Source organism: Meriones unguiculatus, chromosome 7 (assembly GCF_030254825.1).
Source record: "Meriones unguiculatus strain TT.TT164.6M chromosome 7, Bangor_MerUng_6.1, whole genome shotgun sequence".
Lineage (NCBI taxonomy): Eukaryota > Metazoa > Chordata > Mammalia > Rodentia > Muridae > Meriones > Meriones unguiculatus.
This window is the reverse complement of record NC_083355.1, coordinates 47,022,264-47,043,321: the sequence shown is the minus strand read 5'-3', so window position 1 is coordinate 47,043,321 and position 21,058 is coordinate 47,022,264. Positions and strand designations below refer to the sequence as shown.

Below are 21,058 nucleotides of genomic sequence, written 5' to 3'. Positions count from 1 at the left end.
CTCATTCTTTCTGCTACAGATAGCCCATTGACTGAAGGGTAGCTTATTCGATTCATTTTCCCAACAATGGGTTTTTGAGTAGTTTCCAATGTGGGACGGTTGCAAATAGCACCTCTTTGCCCAGGGCCAGGTCAGGTCCTTGATGTGAGTTGCAGGGAGAAAGAATTGGAGCCATTTTTCCAAGTGTTTCCCTACAGAGATCTCTGATGCCACCTTCTGGACAGGATCCACATGACACACCCAGGGTGGCCCTCACCACCCAAGTTGTTCTCAAGATCTAAGATTGGACCCTGACCCTACCTGGAAGCCACACCCTGACCCTATAACCTGGTTGGTGGTACTAAGCCACCACCCAGGCCACCCTTGTAACCATAGTTCTAACTCATGCCCCTGGTTCCTGGAAGCCTGGGTAGGTTAGGGATCTCAAAGGTTAAGGGGACATCCCCCAACCACCCCCGTGGTCTATATAACTACGATGTGGGCTCGTCCTAGACCTGGATCAATTGTGACCCCTGTATGGCAACTGCTTGGGGAACCTTTATGGGAGCCCCGTGTCCTAATGAGGAAGGCCCATAGCAGCCTCCCTGGCCCCGCCCTGCCCAGACCTGTTCTCTTTTCACCACCTCCATTCCCCAAGGCCACCCAGCAGCACCAGCCACAGCCTGCTTGCCTACCTACCTGTCACTCTCAGCAATCAAGGCTCTCAGCAGAGGTCTGGGGCAGCACAGGCCATGGAAGCCTCCACAGGGGCCGTGCTCTACCATAAGCTACAACTCTGGGAGCCTGGCATGGAGTCAGGAGGGGAGGAAGAGGAAGAAACAGTAGAACCTCTGGTTCTCTCCCTAAGAAGACTCCAAAATAACCCCCGGTGAGTCAGCAAGGGCCTGGGAACCCCATAACTCAGGCCAGAAGGCTGGCAAGGTCCTCTCTCTGGATCCCCTAGGCGGGATCAGGCAATCCACACTTGGCTGAGCTCCAGGGACTTTCTACATGAGTGGGAGAGGGGGCTGCAGACCCAACATGGCACTTAGCCAGTCAATACTCTGTGTATCTTGAGAGGTGTTTCTATTAAGCTGGTCCCTATCCTGTCCCAGCTTTGCCAGCCTCACCCCACACCCATGCGACAGCACCTGCTGAGCAGGTTGGGACCTGGCTACACCTGGCTGAGTCCTGCTCCTCAGCCTCCTCTTTCCTGTGTGCCAATCCTCTTCTAGGCTTCCTTCTGACTGCCTGGTTCCTTCTTCCCCCAGCTCTTCGGTAGACACTCCCTCCAAGCCAGACTGCTTCTCCAGCTTTTCCCACATCTGTGTCTTTGTCAATTCAGTCCCCTGGGCCTGGACTCTCTCTCTTTCTCTCCTTGGCCAGTTTATACTCTTGCAAAACCAAACATTTTGGGAAACATTCATTGGGTCCTCTTGGGATTCTTGGGTGCTCCTCCACCCCACCCTGCCTCAGGACTCCTTTTTCTACAGAAACCAGGTTGGTGGGCTGCCCGGAGCCTGGGCCCGCCTGCTGGCAGGCCTGTTGCTGCTGGCTGTTAGCAGCTCCCTGGCTCTGAGGCAGCTGCACAGGAAGGATAGCCCAAAAGGAAACTTGGGCCCCGCAGCCCCTGCAGCCAGCAGACACTCCCATCGCCCTGGTGTGTACCACCACAGTGCCATTATCAGCCCCGCAGGTCAGTGCTTGGGAAGGGGGTGGGGGTTAGTGGTCCAGGGCACCTCCCCATCACACACAGACCTTTCCTTACTGCAGCCACCTGTTCCCAACTGGGCCAAGAGCTGCTTGTTGCTGGAGGCAATGTCGTGGATGCTGGAGTTGGAGCAGCTTTGTGTCTGGCGGTGGTACATCCTCATGCAACAGGGCTAGGTCAGTGTGATCTGTGGGCCCTGAAGACAGACTCCAACCTGGGGTCCAGTCAGTGACCTGGAACTCATTCGGGCATTCAATGGCTATTACCTCAAGATTAGCTAGTGAGTAGGACATAGGATCTGAGCACCAGGCTTAGTCTTGGGTGACCTTTGACCCCAGGCCTGGTTAGTAACTCCTGATTTCAGGCTTAGTCAGTGACCTCTATTGCAAGCAAGAAAGTGACTTTCCACCTGGGACCGCTAGAGGATCCTGACCCCAGTTCTGGCCAGTGTCTCTGACCCCTGTGTGGTTTCTATGTCTCCCAACAGGTGCCATGTTCTGGGGTCTCTTCTTCAACAGTTCCTCGGGAAACTCAACTGCCCTGACAGCAGGTCCCACCCAAATCCTGGCCCCTGGCCTGGGGCTGCCCACAGCTCTCTCTGCCCTGCACTTGCTTCACACACACTTTGGCCGCCTGCCTTGGCCACACTTGCTGGCCAAGCCTGCCATGCTGGCTCAGAAGGGCTTTGAGGTAGATGCACTCCTGGCAAGCGCACTAGCAGCTCAGGGCTCAAAGGGGCTCTGCCCACTGTTCTGCAATGCCAATGGGACCCCACTGGGTCTTGGGGCTCTAGCCACCAACCCCAACCTAGCAGCTGTGTTGCACAGAGAGGCCCTGGCCTCCAGCCCGCATCTTGCTGGGAGTGCCTTGCTGAATCTGCTGGTCAAAGACCTGGGGCTAGAAGAGCCCCCTGCTCAGCCCATGCCCTCCCTGGAGCCTGCACTGCAGCTTCTCATGCCACAGGGCGTCGTGTTCACTACTCCTGGCCCCTCAGCAGGCCCCAGACTCCTGAAACTGCTGGAGTCGACCCTTCACTCCAGCACACCCAGCCCTGCTTTCTGCCCATCACACCTGCAAATGCCTAAGGCTCCAGTGAGCAGTGCCCTAGCCAGCGTGGACAGCAGTGGCTCTATGCTCCTTCTAACCTCCTCAATCAACAGCGTCTTTGGCTCTGGACACCTGTCCCCAAGCACTGGCGTTCTGCTCAGCAGCCTGGAAGCCAGCTCTACACCGAGTGCCTGGGCTTGCCCACTCATTCTCCGTGGCAGCTTGGATGACACAGAAGCCAATATGTTGGGGCTGGTGGCTTCAGGGGCCCCCAGAGAGGCCAAGGCCATGACTTGCACCTTGCTCAATCATCTGACAGTACCCCAAATCCAACAGCAGCCCCAGCATCAAAGCCAACAAAGACCCACAGAGAGCCCTGGCATTTGTGGTCAAGGGACTCTACTTCAGGTGGCAGTCCATGCAGAACACGCCTATGTCTCCAGTGTCCCCAATGGCTGCAGCCCCTTTCGGGGGTATTAACAGAGGGGCAGAGCCTGGAGAGGGCAGAGCTGTCTGGAATCTGAGGGCCAGACAGAGAAGGCCTGGCAGCAATGAATGCGTAAAGAGAATGTATCTGTGATGTGTTTGCTGCTCTATCAACCTGCCTGCCATCCTGTTCTGGTATCTGACTCTAGCTCTGGCACCCAGGACTGGTCCAGTCATGTTTCCTGATACCTGTACTGATGGAATTCCTGGCTTTTTTAAAAAATCAAATTATGGACCCAGGGAGTGACAAAAAGAGCCTGAGTGCAACTTCCCTTCAGGAAAGTTCATTGCAAGGATGCTGATACGCACTTCAGCCCCTGTGTAGTGTTTGGCAGGGTGGGAAGCTCCATCTTCCACTGGATCATTTCTGCTGGTCTTTGGAATGGAAGCTAACTTTCTCAATAACCTTTGAGATTCCTGATGCCATGGGCAGCACAGATGATGAACACCAGACACAGATGGAGCCTGGCCTGGTCTCTTTCAGCTTCTCTTGTTCCATGCACCTTCTGCTTCCTGTGTTCCACCTGTGCAAGGTAAATGTCTTAGTTTCACGTGTGGAGCAGATGGTGGAGAAGTGCTGGGAAAGTGAATAGGAGGTGCCCTAAGTACAAAAGGGCTGGAACTGGGTTGGCCCCGCCCTTCCCTGAGATCTCTTGGATACAACTCTCTAGAAATAGTTCTTCAGACCTAGGGCAAGGACATCCAGTAGTACTTCCCCTAGCTGACAAAGTAAAAGCACTCCGATGTAATGTTTTGAGCGTTTAATTTTTTAATTAAAACCTTATTTTATGTGTATGAGTGTTTTGACTACGTATGTGCATGTGCAGCACATGCATGCTGGGTCCAAGGAGCTTTGGCTCCCCTGGAGCCGGCGTTACAGTGACACCGGTGCCGGGGACTGAACCTGGGTCCTCTACAGTAGTAGTAAGTGCTTTTAACCCATGAGCAGATCCCCAGCCTCTATAATTTTGGGGTTTTGTTTGTTTGTTTGGTTGGTTGGTTTTGGTTTGGCTTTTCTTTTGTTTTTTTCTAGACAGGGTTTCTCTGTGTAGCCTTGGTTGTCCTGGGCCAAACCAGGCTGGCCTCAAACTCACAGAGATCCTCCTGCCTCCTGAGTGCTAGGATTAAAGGCGTGAGCTACCACTGCCTGGCAAGAACTTTGTTTTTTAAGGCAGAGTCTCACTAAGTAATCCAGTCTGACCCAGGCACTAGGATTACATACATGGGCTACCAACACACTCAGCTAATTATTTTGTTTTGTTGAGTTGGGGATCAAATTTAGAGCCTTGCCATGCTTAGCAGGTACTCTACAACCATACCATGTCCCCAAACCCAAGCTAGTAGAACTCTTGATTGCACCCTCTCCACCTTTCTCTCACACAAAACACCCCTAGACTCAAAGATTCCACCATCTTCTCAACTATTGTAGCTTTTAGCCTGGCATCCTCTCTAGTTAATCTCCTTTCAGCCTGTTTATTACTCACCCTGAGCAGTGCCAGATTAGCCCAGGACTGACTCCAGCCGAATTCACTCTCTGTATTTACAGCCACAGGCCATGCCTGCTCAGCCAATAGTTACCTTTTTAAAAATGTAAATCCTTCTTTCCACACAGGGAAGAAATTCTGAGCCTGGCCTGGGGTCCTAAACAACCTTGCTTCCCAGGCACCTGTGCCTGCATCCCCTAACTGACCTCACTCCCCTATCTTCAGAAATGAGGACCCTTTGAAGTAGAAATGTCCTTGGCCTGTTCTTTTGTCCCCTCTTCGATTTTTTTTACCCTGGCAAACAGTTGAGTCCATCTTGTCCCTCAGCTGTCAGCCCACGTGTCACAGTCTTAACATAGTCTCATCGAGTTACCATTCTTTGAAATAGTATCTTAGCATCTATTGAATTCTCCTTTTAATTTTTGTTGTTGTTATTTGCCCCGAGACAGGGTTTCTCTGTGTAACAGTCCTGGCTGTCCTGGAACTCTCCTTGTGGTTTCGTCTGCCTCTGCCTCCCAAGTGCTGGGATTAAAGGCGTGAACCACCACACCCGGCATTTTTTTTTTTAAACAGATGATATTTTCACGTATTTTAACATTTAAAGGGCTCCCTCTGCGCTCCGCCTTTCTTATTCTCCTGGTAATTGTAGTTTTAAAGGTATTCGGCTACTTCAACCATCTCTTCCTACTAAAAAGGAAGTGCTCGGAAGCCGCGGCTGTGTCCCCGAGCACACAGCAGACGCGGAAGAGCTGCTGCACGAGTCTTGGAACGCCTCCCGAGCAGAGCCGGGTCCGGGAGGACTGCAGGCACCGCCGCTGGTCCGCAACGCCTCCAGCGTGGAGGAGGCGGCCCACCCCGCGGTCCCCACGCACGAGGGACGCCCGGACGCTGCTCCGCCCACGGCCCCACCAGAAAGGCGGGGCGCTCCCGGCCGACCCGCCAGGCCCCGCCCCGGCCGGCGCTCCCAGTGCGCACGCGCCGAGCCCTGACCTGGAAGAGACTGTCTGCCGAGCCCACGTGTTCCGAGCAGCATGGCGGAGATGAAGAGCCCCTCGAAAGCTGAGCCTGCGCCTCCCGCAGAATCTCCACAAGGCGACCGCCGCGGTCTGCTGGAGCACAGCCGCGAGTTCTTGGACTTCTTCTGGGACATCGCGAAGCCGGAGCAGGAAACGCGACTCCAGGCCACGGAGAAACTGCTGGAGTACTTGCGCGCAAGGCCGAGTGTATGATGGCGGGGCCTGGACGCCTTCGCGGTAATGGGGCAGGGGCGGGCCCCTCAGGTCACTGTTGAACACAAGGGATGTTCTTGGTTCCGCAGGGTTCAGAGATGAAATACGCCCTGAAGCGCCTGATCACTGGGCTTGGGGTGGGCCGAGAAGCCGCTCGGCCATGCTACAGTCTCGCGCTGGCACAGGTGAGGCGGTGCGTCTGAGCAGAAGGTGGGGTGTAAGGATGGGGGCCATCGCAGCTGCAGGGTCAGGAGAAATCGGGGAAATGCTTCTTAGCGGATGCAGGCATAGGTGGGAGGAGGTACCCAAGCACGGCCTATCTACAGCACAGTCCAGGCCGGTGGGAAGTTTGAACAAGTCTTCTCTCTGATACATGTTTATCAGGGGTGTTGGCTACAGTTACTGGAAGTAGGGAGTTTTGAGGTTGGCTTCTGCAAGGTTGGGTAGCTAAGTTAGGAATGTAGCTGGCGACAGGCTACTTAGAAATTTGTACAACAAAGCAATGAAGACTCAAAGCCTCAGCCTCAAGGCAGCTGTGAGCAGGATCTGTGGGTAGGATGGAATTTTCAAGAGGTACAGGTGAGCAGCCTTCGCCTTCTGAAGACCTTGGTGGAGACGGCTCTTGAAAGCAGGATATGCTGCCTTGGCACTTATGGTAGGGGAAGGGAGTAGAAGGGAGTAGTGATTACACGGGAAAGCTGAAGACAGGAAATAGACTTGGACTTGGCGGAGGGTCACTTCTTGGGCCATTCCTCTGAGCATGTTTTGGTCTTGCTGGCAGCTGTTACAGTCTTTCGAGGACATCTCCTTGTGCAGCATCCTGAGTCAGATACAAGAGAAACACAATCTGCAGAGCGTGAACAAGGTGAGTGTGGGCCCAGGCAGGCCAGCTTGCCCCGAGCAGGTGTGGGGCGTCCTCACCTGTGTTTGGGATCTTCTTTCAGGCAATGATGAGACCCACTCTCTTTGCAAACCTGTTTGGAGTGCTAGCCCTCTTTCAGTCAGGCCGCCTGGTGAAGGTAAGGGCTTGGGATACAGGAGGCACAGGCTGGCTTAGGGGTATTGGGAAACTAGGGTGCCCCATTCACACTCTGCTTTCTGTGGGTACTAGGACCAAGAGGCCCTGATGAAATCAGTGAGATTGCTGAAGATCCTGTCCCATCACCACAACCATTTGCAGGGCCAGCCAATGAAGGCCCTGGTGGACATCCTATCTGAGGTGCGGGATCACGGTCATGCTGTCTGTTTTTGGAAACATTGAGATTTGGGTTGACATACGGGAACATGAGGACAGATGGTGACCGTGCATATAAGGAGCTGTTCTACGTTCCTTTTTCTGTGATGTCTTAAATCCAAGCCTGTCTTTCAGGTTCACAGTACAGCCCTATTCAGTTAGGCACTTCAAATGCTCCATAACCCTCTATGGTGTTATCTTTGGATAGTGAGGGTCTGGAACAGTGCTTGCAATGTCTGAATATATAAAATACATTTGCCATAGTTATTTTGGCCAAGCTCTGGTCTGTACTGTCTTCCTTGGGAGACTGAGGCAGTTTTGTATCCAGAATTCTTTGGCAGTAGCTCACCCCTGATTTGGCCTTTCTGCACAAATGAAGAAGGACCAGAGTTCAAGTTGCAGTTTCCATATAGGATGCTTGTCTATGAAACAGGCCGGTTCTCTAAAAATCAAAAGAGGAATAATTTTAAGTGCAGCCTCAGGCCAGTTAGCCCTTAGTAGGATGCTGGAGGGTGTGTGGGTATGTGGTTGGGGAAGGGGACAGTGCTTTCCTATGGGTCTGATGCTTAGCAAGTTGGTTGACTAGTGTTATATCAAAAGCCTGTGGGTAGAGCAAGACCCAGAGGAAGAAACCAAGGTGCTGGGAGAGCTACCCTCTCCACCCACTCTCCCGCTCCAGGTCCCAGAGTCCATCTTCCAGGAGATCCTGCCGAAGGTCCTCAAGGATGACTTGAAAGTGATCCTCAGCTCCCCTAAGCACTTGGAGCTCTTCCTTTTGGCTCAGCAGAGGGTACCAACAAAGCTCGAGTCGCTGATGGGCACTGTTGACCTGTTCTCAGAAGCAAATATTCCCAGGTTTGAGGAAAGTGTGGGTGGGCTCTTGGTGGGAGTGCCCTGTACTCCTAGTCCTCTAGGCAGTGTTTGCTCAGTCCTCTCTGCCCTCTAGTCTGGTGAACATACTGAAGGTGGCGGCCAACTCTGTGCGGAAGGAGCACAAGCTACCCGATGTGGCTCTGGACCTGCTCCGCCTGGCACTTAAGGAAGACAAGTTCACAGTGTTCTGGAAGGAGGTTTTGGAGGAGGGGCTGCTGAAGAAGCCCTGCTGGACATCCAGGTGTGTGTAACACTAGCCTCCTCTCCCCACCAGCCTGGGTGGAACCTGTCCTGAAACCCGCCCAAAAGAACAGGCTGTCTGAGCAACCTCTGCCCCAACCCTTCTTAGCTACATGTGTTTCCGCCTGCTGGGTGCATCCCTGCCCCTGCTGTCAGAAGAGCAGCTGCAGCTGGTAATGCGGGGAGACTTGATCCGCCATTTTGGGGAGCACATGGTGATTTCTAAGGTAGGTGTCATCCTTTCCCAAAGGCCAGACACTGGGTTCTTTCTCTGATGATAATGACAGGATAGGGAACTTGACAAGAGTTTGGCCCTTTAGTCCTGCAACCCAGTCACCAGCAGGTCCAGCCAACCATCTATTTGGAACACTGCTGGGGTCACACTGGTTATGACCCTAGTGTGTTCTGCATTTTTGTGCCTTTTTCCCACAAGACAATGTGCAAAGGGTTGTCAGAAAGCAAATATCCTGCTGCTTGGCACATAGGGAGTAATCATGAAAATTGGTAGGTATTGGTCTGTCAGGATTTGAACCTAGGTCCCCCCATGCCACATCAAACCAGGAAAACATCTTGTCTTCAGTCTTTCAGGCAGAATGGCAGCCTTCTTGTGCTGGGGGTATAGGAATTTGAGGGAGCAAAGATAGGTCTTAATGGGAATGTTAGAATCAGCCCTGCTGTGTACCAGTACAGGCGAAGTCGTGGGGCTAAGTACAGGGGAGAGGTAGGAAGGCCGTGGTGCCTGCCTTTTCACATTGGTAACCCAAACTCATGCTCATCTCTTGCAGCCCCAAAACCTGTTCAAGTTCATCCCAGAGATAAGTACATATGTGGGTACCTTCCTCGAAGGCTGCCAGGATGACCCTAAGCGGCAGTTTGCTATGATGGTAGCCTTTACGTCCATCACCAACCAGGGTCTCCCCGTTATGCCTACCTTCTGGCGTGTCACGCGGTTTTTGAATACTGAAGCCCTGCAGAGCTATGTGGCCTGGTTGCGGGACATGTTCCTCCAGCCTGACCTGGATGCCTTGGTTGACTTCAGCACTGTCAACCAGAAGAGAGCTCAGGACGCCTCGATCAATGTGTATGTGGCAGGTGGCTTCAGACTGGAGGGGGAAGGAGGAAAATTAGCTCTTGATGGTGGTCTTCGTGTGTCCTGACTGATATTTGGAGGTTGGCAGGGTGTAGGTGGTCCTGCCACATGTTTGACTTATGTGACCTCTGCTCCCAGGCCTGAGCGATCTGTGTTCCGGCTCCGGAAGTGGATCATCCATCGTCTGGTCAGCCTTGTGGACCATCTGCACCTGGAGAAGGATGATGCTGTTGTTGAGCAAGTAGCCAGGTATGTGAGGGACATGCCCTGCGGGTGGCATGGCTGTCCTTGTTTGGGTTCCCTTGGAGCCAGTAGCCTTTGGGTTAAGTTGTTAGTGGGGATTTAGGGGGTACCTTAGCCAGTGAGGGAAAGAAACCCAGAAAATCTACAGCTATGGAGCCCCAAAGGTTCAGGCTTGGTCCATGGATCGATCCTTTGGACAGCTTTGCCCACAGTAGCTGCATCTGTGTTGGCTCCAGGGAGCAGCTCTGGTTCTGCCAACACCTTACCTGTGTTCGAGGGAGACACTGGGGAAATGGCCCTTGTAGTTGAGTCTTACCCATGCCGCTGCTGGTTTGTGCCCAGGTTTTGCTTGTTCCACGCCTTCTTCAAGACAAAGAAGGCCACTCCCCAGATCCCAGAGACAAAGCAGCGCTTCTCCTTTCCTTTGGACAACCGGAACCGGGGGTTCATCATTGGTGCCTTCTTCAGGTAGGCCTGGGCTGCCCAGGAGATAGGGGGGTGCTTGTTCTTTCCTAAGCTGCAAGCAAGGTCAGAGAACCTCATGGGTCCAAGGGTTGGATGTACTAGTATAGTCTTGTGAACCCGATTTCCCCTTACGCAGCCTGCTACAGACCCTCAGTGTGAAATTCAGGCAGACGCCAGACCTGGCCGAAGGTGGGAAGCCCTGGACGCACCGCCTGGTGCAGTTGGCAGACATGCTCTTGAACCACAGCCGAAACGTAACCATCGTGACACCCTTCACAACACAGCAGCGCCAGGCCTGGGACCAGTGAGGGCGAGGGGTGTCTTGGGGTGGAGGAGGGTACCCTGTCTGCCTGCCAGTGGGGCTCACGTGTGTGTCCCTGTCATCCTTCAGGATGATGAGTACTCTGAAGGAACTAGAAGCCCGCTCCTCAGAGCCCAGGGCCAGTGCCTTCCAGCACCTGCTGCTTCTAGTGGGCCTCCACCTCTTCAAGGTACTGTGGCGCTGCGCTCTGAGGCACCGTGGGCTTCCCCTTCCCGAGAGGCTTGGGGGGCAGTGCGAGATAGAGATTGAAGTTAGATTCCCTAAGCCAGCCCAGACCTGCATGAAAGTTACAGCACGGGGAAACCATTCCATCTCTTGAACACTGGCCAGCATCCCACGTTTTCCACCTGGGGTTGCCCTCTGCAGGTGCCAGAGGCAGAATAGCCCGCTTTGGGCCACCTGGTGGCCAGGACAGTTCCTCCTAGACAGGATTTACTGATTGGAAGTGATGAGTTATGAGAGAAAGTGTTGCCTCCTGCAGGAGGGAGGCCAGTATGGCATGTAGGGCGCTTGCCCAGAAAGGGCTCCCGGGCTTCTTTATGTAACTGAGGGCTTCCCTCCACCCCAGGCAAGGGACAGTCATGGCTGAGGTTAATGTTTCCCAAAAAAGACTCTGGCCTGCTCCAGTTTCCCAGTGCAGCACTTTCTGCAGTTTGTTTGCGCTCTAGTCTGGGCCCTCCAGTACCATGCTGTCTTCCTCTCTGTTTTGCTTTAAGAAGCTTAAATTTTTCTAACTTTAAATTTTATTTTGTATGGTGTTATGTGCTACAGTGCACATGTGGGGGTCAGAGGACAACTTGGGGAATCTACTCTCCACCATGTGGGTCCCGGGGACTAAACTCAGGGCGGCAGGTTTGGCAGCAGGTGCCTTTGCCCTAAGTCATCTTGCTAGTCCCCTGAGCTCTCTTACCAGTGCTACTTGAGGTCTTAGTGGCCTGAGGATGCAGGACTCTTGTTAGCTCTCTTTTGGCTACGTGGCTGTAGAATTTGCTTCTGGTGCTTGCTAGCAGGCCTTGTTAGCAACAATCCTGTGGTTTTCAGATATGTGTCCCCAGACCCTCTGCATCTCTGAACTTGACTGGCAGAAAAAAACTACAGTTTAGGTTTATCAAACCCTTGGAGAAAAGGCACAACCCAGAGAGCAGATACCTGCCAGTTCTCAAAGCCAGGGAGTTAGAGACTGCTGGCCAAGGCTTGGGTTCCTGCCTCTCCGCTCACAGTACTATTAGGCAAAAGAATGTTTTCTTGGTACCCAAGCATATCCCCAGCAAGATGCATTTAAGTTTAATTAAAACTAATGATTTTCAAGTTCTGTATCTAAAACCAAGATGCAAGGATAGATCAGCATGGTGGGGTTGGCATTTGTTAGTCCTGTGGCCCAGGTGTCCTTTTCAGCCTTGACTGTGGGTGTTAATGGGGGACTTGGCCTCCATGGTCTTCTGGTTATACACAAGGTGTGAAAAGGCTCTTGGGGTGCCTATTTTGAATGGTAAGGGTGACTGGCCAGCATAGGCCAGTGCCTGGCATACATACCTAAGGACTGATTCCAGTTCCTCTCTGACATCTGTTTTGTCCTGCCTACAGTCTCCTGAAGAGGCCTGTGATGTCCTAGGTGACATCCAGACTTGCATCAAGAAAAGCATGGAGCAGAATCCCCGCCGATCACGCTCTAGGGCCAAAGGTATGTCATTGCCCCTGGGGCAGGCTGGGTAACCAGGTTGTAGCCATGGAGCCTATTCAACCTAAATCTGCTTTCCCATTTGTAGCCTCCCAGGAGCCAGTGTGGGTGGAGGTGATGGTGGAGATCTTGCTGTCCTTGCTGGCTCAACCCAGCAACTTGATGCGCCAGGTGGTCCGGAACGTATTTGGCCATATCTGTTCCCACCTTACTCCACGTGGTCTGCAGCTGATCCTGGCTGTGAGTTAGGGCCTTTGGAGAGATAGATTAGGAGATGGGTCCACTGAGGTGTGGGAGTGTGGCATCTTCCCATCCTCTGTACCTCTGCAGCATCACGATTGGGTACCGTTCTACCCAGGCCATTTCCATAGGCTTGTCAAAAGACACTCCTTTTTCTCCCTGGGGTGGTGGGGGCCTCTGGCCAACATAGAAGAGACTGCAGGAGTGGCCTAAGGAGGGTGGGCAGTTAGTCAGGGTGGCAGGTGCAACTGTGGTCTGGGATTTATTCTCAGGTCCTCAACCCTGAGAAAAATGAGGATGAGGATGACAACCTGGTGGTCACTGATGATACCGATGAGAAGCAGCTGAAGCATGGAGAGGTAATTATCAGTGAGGTTCGGGCAGGGTAGGGTGAATGGCTAGAGAAGCTGTATGGTGTCATTAAGGTGTGACTTACCTGCCTCCCACCCACAGGAAGAAGACTCAGATAGTGAGGACAATAAGAGCTCAGCGAGTGATGCGGAGAGCGTGGAGAGCGAGGATGGTGAAGAGAGTGAAGAAGAGGACCGTGATAAGGATGTGGACCCAGGCTTCCGTCAGCAGCTAATGGAAGTGTTGCAAGCTGGGAATGCACTGGTGAGCAGGAGCCAGGGGAGAGAGGGGGTTTGTCCATCTACTACCCAGGGCCAGGCTGATGGCTGTGCTTCTGTACCTCAGGGTGGAGTGGACGATGAGGACAATGAGGAGGAGCTTGGGGATGAGGCCATGATGGCCCTCGACCAGAGCCTGGCCAGCCTCTTTGCAGAGCAGAAGCTGCGCATCCAGGCCCGGCAAGAGGAGAAGAACAAGGTGCAGAAGGAGAAGAAGCTCCGGCGGGACTTCCAGATCCGGGTGAGTATGCAAGTAGTTGCTGGGCACCCTGAGCTGCCTCTGCATGAGCTGACTCCCAGCCTTCTGACCGTAGGCACTAGACCTGATCGAGGTGCTGGTGACCAAGCAGCCTGAGCACCCCCTGATCCTTGAGCTACTTGAGCCACTGCTGAACATGATCCAGCACAGCATGCGCAGCAAAGGCTCCACCAAGCAGGAGCAGGACCTTCTGCACAAGACCGCCCGCATCTTCATGTGAGTGCACAAGCCCCTGGCGAACACAGAGCCCTGGCTAGCCTTCTTTCTCATGTTTGCACTCCCTGTGCAAAGACTAGGGGTCCTGAAGCTCTGGTCTCATCCCAGCCATCAGTGTTAAGCTGGCTGAGAGTTCTGACAGGAGGGTAGGGCTGTCTTCACTCAACCCTGTGCCAGTCAGATCACTGCGTGTTCAGACACTATCTGGTTTGTCCTTGCCCCACTGTGTCTCTGTCCCTGAGCACATAGGATTTGGTCTTGCTTTACAGAGGTCTAAGGCCACTATCCACAAGACAGATCCAGATGAGAGAGGTGGGCCAGGTCAGAGGCATCAAGGCTCTGTCCATCTCTAAGTCGGTTTCCTAATCAATGCCGTGGGACCTAGGGCTGTTCTTGCTGTTTGTGGCAGAGCAGAGTGGGGAGCCACCTTTTGACCAACTTTGCCTTGCCCATCCCCAGGCACCATCTGTGCCGTGCTCGCCACTACTGCCATGAGGTACAGCCCTGTGCAGAGGCTCTGCATGCCCAGGTGGAACGGCTTGTGCAGCAGGCCGGAAGCCAGGCTGATGCCTCTGTCGCCCTTTACTACTTCAATGCCTCTCTGTACCTGCTGCGAGTCCTCAAGGGCAACACCACTAAGAGGCACCAAGATGGTCAGAAATTACAGGGCACTGATGCCAAGCCTGAACCCACGGACTCGAAGGTGAGTTGGGGTCCAACCCAGGCCATTTCCAACGAGCACTTGAGGCCAGTTCTCGCCCAGGACTTCTTCCGGTCTCACCCTGGCTCTCTCACCAGGACCACACTGCCAACTGCTTGGACTTGGACTTTGTGACCCGGGTGTACTCAGCAGCACTGAAATCTCTTCTGAGCAAGCGTAACAGCCCACTCACTGTCCCCATGTTCCTCAGCCTCTTCTCCCGATACCCAGTAAGTGCGGGAGCCAGCCTGCTTCATGGGAACCCTGTCCAGCCCAGTCCCCAGCTAATGGCTCCTGTCCTTCCCCAATCCCTAGGTGATCTGTAAGAACCTGCTCCCTATCCTGGTACAGCATGTGGCTGGCCCATCACGGCCCCGCCATCAGGTAAGGGTCTGTCTGAATCACTTGTGCAGACCTTCTCACTTGAGTCCTAAGATGCCTGCTTCACTGACCTTGGCTGTGCTCAGGCCACAACACATGGTAGGCACAGAGGAACTGAAGGAACCTTGCTGTCTTGCCAAGGCCTCCAGCTCTGCTGAGACCTCATCTCTGGCCTGCACAAGAAGGCATCCCCTATCTGCTTAGATGCCTGGGTTCTCAGGGAGATAGTTTGAAGTCAGTAAGGACCAGAGCTCCAATATGAGCTCTTGCTTCAATCCAGTTGGGACCAGTCTTTGCAGGCCTCAGCAGCCCTCTTCCCATATACAAAGAGAAGAAGTGTTGATTGTAAGGCCCAGCACAGGCAGCTTCCTAAGGTTGTGTGGATTCCTTAGCCTTGGCCCAACATTCTGGGGGGCTCCAGCTGACTACATTATCTTTGCTCAGGCCCAGGCGTGCCTGCTGCTCCAGAAGACCCTGTCTGCACGGGAGCTGAGAGTATGTTTTGAGGATCCTGAGTGGGAGCAGCTGATTGGCCAAGTCTTGGGAATGGTCACCCAGGTAATAGCTGTGACGCTGTTCCTGGGAGCTTGAGGCTCCAGACATTTCCTTTCCTTGCCACTGTTCTATGTGGGGTGTAGAAAGATGTGGAGTTGTTTTCAGGGGTGCCTCAGTGTTGGCCTTCCTCCATAGAGCCTGCAGACACTTGGGGAGGCCCAAAGCAAAGGGGAGCACCAGAGGGAGCTGTCCACCTTGGAGCTGCTCAACACGCTCTTCAAGACAATCAATCACGAGGTAAGGCAGCTGCCTAGATGGAATGCACAGCATCTCAGGGTGCTTACAGCAATCCTCTGGGGAGGAAGCCCACCAGCTGTGTGGCCTGGGAGCCACATGGAGGGGCTTCAGGGGGATGAATCTGGCCTTTCAAAAGATTACAGCGCCACTGTGTTGATAGAAGTGATTGGTTTGAAAGGGTGGAGGGCCACATCTGGACCTGGCAGATTGGGGGTGTCACTGTGTGCCAGAAAGAAAGCCAAGAAAGAAGGCTTTAGTGACCATGAGAAGAGTCAGGTGGGCAGCACAGAATACAGGGGCAGGGAGGAATGGTGAGACAAGACCAGGAAGGAGCAGGACTTACTCATGGCCCATCAGGGTAGAGGCCAGGAGGCCACTGGAGATGGGCATCCACTTCTGCAGGTGACTGAGGAGCTCCAAAAGCAGAGCCACAGGTCCCTGGCTATGGAAAGGGAAACAGTGTGAGGGGCTCTTGTTTCCTCTACAACAGAAGGACTAGTGACTTAGAGACAAGAGTGGCTAAGGACCCAGAAGCAAGTGGGAAGACCCAAAAGCTGGCTAGAGGCCAGGCCATCCACTGCTACTACAGGCTGCCTTTTCTCTGCAGAAGCTGTCTGTGGACCTCACTGCTCTGTTGGCCTTGCTGCAGAGCAAGCAGCAGAGGCTGCAGCAAAACCTACAACAGGGGAATCACTCTTCTGGCTCCAACCGCCTCTACGACCTCTACTGGCAGTCCATGAAGATGCTAGGAGTACAGTATGTTCTGGGAGAGGGACCCACACTTACGGAATATAGCTGAAAAGACCCTCATCAATACTGGTTTCTCTCTCTTTTCTCCCCTCTCCCTGTCCCCTTATAGGCGTCCCAAGTCAGAAAAGAAGAATGCCAAGGATATTCCTATCGATACCCAGAGCCCCATTAGCATGAAGCGAAAGAAAAAGGGATTCTTGCCGGAGACCAAGAAGCGAAAGAAGCTGAAATCTGAAGGCACCACACCAGGAAAGGATGCTGCCCCGGGGCAGGGTGCAGTACCAGGGGATGCCACGCCAGCTGCCACTGGTCAAGACCAGACCCCCAGCACAGGCAAGAAGAAGAGGAAGAGGATGAGGATGAGGGCCAACACCCCATCCCAGGTGAATGGGATACCTGGGGCCAAGTGTCCAACTCCCAACAACCCCACTGTAAGCCCCAACACCCCTGCCAAGACCCCAAAACTTCAGAAGAAAAAAGGGAAGCTGTCACAGGTGAATGGAGCCACTCCTGCGTCCCCCATAGAGCCTGAAGGCAAAAGGCACCATCAGAAGGCTCTGCCCACAAAGGAGGTCGTAAGAAAGTCCCCCCAGTCTGCCCTACCACAAAAAAGGGCCAGGCTGTCTTTGGTTAGCAGGAGCCCCAGCCTGTTACAGAGTGGGGTCAAGAAAAGGAGAGTGGCCAGGAGGAAAGTTCAGACACCTTGAGTGTGGTGTGGTCTGTTTTCCCCCTGCCTTCACCAGCCCCAGAGACTCCTATTTTTTCACCACTATTTTAATAAAGAAGCCGTGATGGATGATACCAGTCTCTTGGCTTTGGGAAGTGGGTACTGCCCCTCCCCAAGATGTTCACTGGAGAGCCACCCAAACATTTAAATAGGTTTATTTCTTCATTTACAAGAGGAATATATATTTGGCTTCTCTCTTAAGACTCTGAAATTCACAATCAGCAGCTCTAAAAAATAAAGGAGCAGTTCAGCTTCCGGAAGGAAGAGGAGGCAACACTTGGACCTGGTTCTTGTACAACAAGAAAACATCGCTGGGGCCCCTGCTGGGATTAGGGAGGGAGCCAGGCTGGTCTTTAGAGCTAGCACCCTCTGCCCACCCACATCCAAACCCTTAGGGTGCCCCAGAACTTGTGGGGTTGGTACCACTATGCCACTAAAGCCACAGTCAGCAAGTGGGGGACAGCCACAGGGACTGTTGCCCAAGCTGGTTCTAGAAGTTTCCTGTAGGTTACAATGGTACCACAGGACCAGAGCCAGCTCGGTCACGACGTGCAGGGGGTGTGAAGCTGGGGGTAAGTGCCCAGAGGTGGCTGAGGTGGCTGCAGACAAGTGAAGGGTATATATGTGTGGGTAAAAGCCTGGCCCCATGAGTCAACTGGAGTACGAGCAGTCTCCAGCAGTTAAATACCCTAGGTCAAGAAGCAGTATGGACAGCTGGGAACTGCGATCTGACTACTCATTGGAAGGGCTATGGTGGTCATCCTTTAGGAGAAGGGGGCTTCTGGGGGGCTGCAGGGCTTGGGGTGAGGAAGTAGATTCTCAAGGTCTCAGCCCCTGGTGCAGCTGCCTGCTGCCAAGGCCTTCGCTTCCAGTGCTGCTGCTGCCTCCAAAGGGGTCGTCCCACCTGGGAGTATCCTCTTTGGTGACTGTCCTGGCCAGGGTGACTGTCCTATCCAGCAGTGGGCACCCAGCTAAAAGTGGGGTGGATACCAGGCCAAATTTGTTGTCCCCAAGGTCAGAGCCTAAAAGTTGGGACGTGGTCCCATACACCAGGGCATTTGGGGGACTTTAGAACCGGAACTGAGGTCCTGATACCTGGGCTATGTCTGTACAGCCCAAGACCTGTTTCTTCAAAGCTGTGGAGGGTGCCTGGTGTGGCACACAATGGAGGAAGCTCCAGCTCCTTGGCTCCACTGTCAGGGAGGACAGGGGCTCCCTCAGGATCGCTTGAGAAGGGCAGGCCAGGCTCTCCCCAAATACCCACTGTAGGCTGGCTTCTCTCTTGGCCCCAACCAGGGCTGGAATTGTGTCCAGCTAAGTGGCTCCAGCACACATAGCCCTCCGGGTTAACTGAGGGTGCAGCTTCTTCTTGGAGATAGGGCCACTCAGTCCTAGGCCAAAGAGGGTGAGTACCCAGCTGTGAGTCGCACAGGAAGCTTTGGGACAGTCCTACAGGTCCAGGATGCTGGAGGACCTCTCCCAATCCGAACTGTAGTTCATTGTCCCAGCGGCACCTGGAGGAGGGGTGTCAGGTCAGAGGTGGAGATTTGGGAATTGTTCCAAAGAGGTCTTAGCTTTAGACACTGCTGTGTGCTTAACTGGTTTTACATTACTAGGAAGCTTTAGCCTCCAAGGGCTAGGCAGCTGGGAAGGTCAGGGTGGGAATTGTACCCTGACACATCTAGGAGAATTTAGGAGGACAGCAGGAGTTCCTGGCATGTTCCAGGGATGACCTGTGCTCACAGCCCTTCTAGGGAAAGGGAGGGAGCTGATTTACTGGAAGAAGCCAGCTCCCACAAATCCACAGATGCTTTGTCAACACCTCAGAAGGAAGAGGGCAGACCCAGGGCAGAGGGGATATGCTGAGGGAGGAGGTGGCTTGAAAAGTGTTTGGTTCCCTGCTTCTTCATGGCCTCCTCCCACAGGGGTGTCCTGGCCTGCACTCACCACCTCAGACTTTCACGGATGCAGGCGGCATCACCAGCTGGTTCACCCTGAGGGAGAGACGGGCGGGGGTCAGGGTGGCACGTCAGCGGGTACTGGGCCCAGGCACGGCTCTGGCACGTGGCATCACTGGGGCCGGTAGACCGGAGGCGCTGGGCAGGGACCTCGTCAGCCCCAGGGGGAGGTGGGAAAGCCCAGGGGGAGGGAGAGGAGAGAGAAAGCAATAGAGAAAAGAAGAGAAAGAAGTCAGAAAGTGAGAGAAGGGTGGGTTCCCAACTCTAAACCCCTGTTAACTCCGGAGAAAAGCCATGTCTAGAGCTGGCACGAAAGGGCTTGGCATCTGCCAGCCTGGGCCACCGTGGGCTGGGCTGGGGGCATGGGAAGACCTGGAGACAAATGTTACGGAGCTGGCCTGGCCTCCAGAAGGTCACCTCGGCCTAGGGGTACAAAGTAACCACTGTCTCCTTCCCCCCCCCCCCCCCCCCGGTTTATAGCATGCCCATCCCCACCCTACTCACTGCTGCTCAGCCTTGGCACGATCACTGAGGAAGAAGAGAGCAGTGGCAAGGAAGAACATGCCACCCAGGACCACAACAAAGGGGCACAGCATGAGGGCATAGCCCAGGCTCAGGAACTCCCAGAGCGGGGAGTCCTTGGTGCTCTGGCGGATTAGGTCTGAGATCTGTGGAGATTGGGGTACAGGTGTCAGGACAGGACTATCTTCTGCGCCCCACCCAGGCAAACCTCACCCGCAGCCACTCACAAAGCCAATGAGGTAGGGGCTGCCAGCGTCCCCCAGCAGATGGGAGGTGAAGCTCTGCAAGGCCACGGCAGTGGCTCGTCGCGTGGGGATGACCACGTACTGCAGGAGAAAGCGCAGCTCAGGCTAGACAGTCCAGGGCCATGCCTAGGCTCATCTCTGCCACTGTGACACTTCTGAAGCCCCACTGCCTCGGCTTCCCATCCTGGTATCCTCACCCCTCCCACCCAGCCCTGTACTTCCCTGCCCACCACATAGGCATGGCTGCTTTTGTCAGCTCCTTGGGGCCTCTTCTCCATTAGAGCCTCCTCTATGGAATCTTGCAGCACCCACATGCACCTTCAGTCCCCATCACCCCGACAGCTCTGACAGGACCTCCTCCTCCTCAGTGATGGGGATCTGCACCTCCCTCCCTACCACATTCAGCCATGGAGCACAATTTGGGCATCAGTTAGCCCAGGTCTTGAGGCCAGAGCTCTTGGAGCATGGAGGAATTGAACTGAAATGCCCAGAGGCACTTTTTCTTTTCTTTCTTTCTTTTTTAAAGATAGAGCCTTCTTGCTTACCCCAGACTGACCTCAGCTTGCTATGCTCCTGGAGACAACCTTCATTTCTGAGGGATCACATGTGGAGTTGTGCAACTCTGGACGCAGGATTCTGGCCTCTAGGCTTCCTGCCCTCCCTTTCTATAAGCTAAACACCTGTCTTGATTCCCTCCCATGAGGACTTGGCAAGGCTTATGCTGTCTGAGGTGGAGAGGATGTGAACGAGGATCCTGCCCCTAAGAGCCTCTATTTGAACTCAAGCACCCCAACACAGGAGGCTAAGAACCACTGGGCCCAAGGCCGTCCTGGACTAGACACTTTAAAACAGATGGCAGAGACTAGGACACAGTACCAATGTCCCTTGCCCTGGGCTCCAGCTACTCTCTCTGTCCATGAGACCTGTCACTGTGCATGGCTGGAGCAGCCAGTATCCTCAAAGTATCCTGCTGGTGGTGAGGAGGCAGGGAGGGATCTAGACCCAAGGGTATTGCATGGCCCCATTTCCACCACTAATTAGTCACTTAGACACTTACTAAAACTGGGACATGATTTCCCTGGGACCCAGACCCTGCCGACAGCTCTCAGGGGCTGATGGGGGAGGGGGTTGTTGTCAGGAGAGGGCATGATGCCCAGTCCCGAAGATGCTTGATGAGTCTTGCCACCCGCACTCAGGTAGTGCAGTGGCCCAGCCCTAGCCCTGAGCTTGCCCAGCTCCTTGTTGAGGCACATGTCTGAGTGCCCCCCCCCAGAGTGCACAGATGGGAGGAGAACAGAGGCCCGGGTGTGTGCGGGACACAGGCATGTAGGAAAGTGCAGAGTGGAGCAAGGAGGGCTTCCTGGAATGGAGGAACCACAGAGGCCTGAGCACCAGCCCTATGCCCAGAGGTATTTCTCCCCCTGCCCCACACCTACCACTCCATCTCCAGTCCTCTGGAGTCTTCTGACCCCCATCTAGTGGTCCCCACAAGGGCCAAGGACAGGAGTCACACTCACTCCTGCCCTCTCAACCCTGCTTCACTCAGAGCTACAAGTCA

At 54.1% G+C, this 21,058-nt stretch overlaps 3 protein-coding genes across 6 annotated transcripts in view; 2 read left to right on the top strand and 1 right to left on the bottom strand.

Annotated features, from left to right (window-relative positions):
* The first annotated feature begins 258 nt into the window (after positions 1 to 258).
* On the top strand, positions 259 to 4,016 carry Ggt6 (gamma-glutamyltransferase 6). Its single transcript, XM_021657352.2, has 4 exons — positions 259 to 868; positions 1,473 to 1,675; positions 1,753 to 1,866; positions 2,178 to 4,016. Exons 1-4 carry the CDS (start codon positions 732 to 734, stop codon positions 3,215 to 3,217), a joined length of 1,494 nt encoding a protein of 497 aa, XP_021513027.2. The 5' UTR covers positions 259 to 731; the 3' UTR covers positions 3,218 to 4,016.
* Positions 4,017 to 5,681: 1,665 nt separating this feature from the next.
* Mybbp1a (MYB binding protein 1a) lies at positions 5,682 to 16,847 on the top strand. Its single transcript, XM_021657363.2, has 26 exons — positions 5,682 to 5,930; positions 6,026 to 6,121; positions 6,718 to 6,801; positions 6,881 to 6,955; positions 7,048 to 7,155; positions 7,850 to 8,025; positions 8,117 to 8,284; positions 8,393 to 8,510; positions 9,069 to 9,364; positions 9,512 to 9,622; positions 9,959 to 10,084; positions 10,218 to 10,385; positions 10,473 to 10,572; positions 11,988 to 12,084; positions 12,170 to 12,321; positions 12,594 to 12,680; positions 12,775 to 12,936; positions 13,018 to 13,191; positions 13,265 to 13,425; positions 13,885 to 14,128; positions 14,224 to 14,355; positions 14,441 to 14,509; positions 14,951 to 15,064; positions 15,197 to 15,298; positions 15,906 to 16,054; positions 16,158 to 16,847. The coding sequence occupies exons 1-26, from the start codon at positions 5,739 to 5,741 to the stop codon at positions 16,753 to 16,755; spliced, it is 4,059 nt and encodes a 1,352-aa protein (XP_021513038.1). The 5' UTR covers positions 5,682 to 5,738; the 3' UTR covers positions 16,756 to 16,847.
* Positions 16,848 to 16,914: 67 nt separating this feature from the next.
* Spns2 (SPNS lysolipid transporter 2, sphingosine-1-phosphate) overlaps positions 16,915 to 21,058 on the bottom strand; it is a 37,677-nt gene continuing 33,533 nt past the window's right edge. Inside the window, exons 10-13 of one of the 4 annotated variants that reach the window (XM_060387344.1) lie at positions 19,483 to 19,581; positions 19,238 to 19,401; positions 18,723 to 18,914; positions 16,915 to 18,289 (exon numbers count right to left, since the gene is read on the bottom strand). In XM_060387344.1, the coding sequence (XP_060243327.1) occupies positions 17,791 to 18,289; positions 18,723 to 18,914; positions 19,238 to 19,401; positions 19,483 to 19,581 (954 nt within the window). In that variant the 3' untranslated portion in view covers positions 16,915 to 17,790. The remainder of the gene's footprint in view (positions 18,290 to 18,722; positions 18,915 to 19,237; positions 19,402 to 19,482; positions 19,582 to 21,058) is intronic. The other 3 variants (XM_060387345.1, XR_009592924.1, XM_021657387.2) reach the window with 3 other exon arrangements.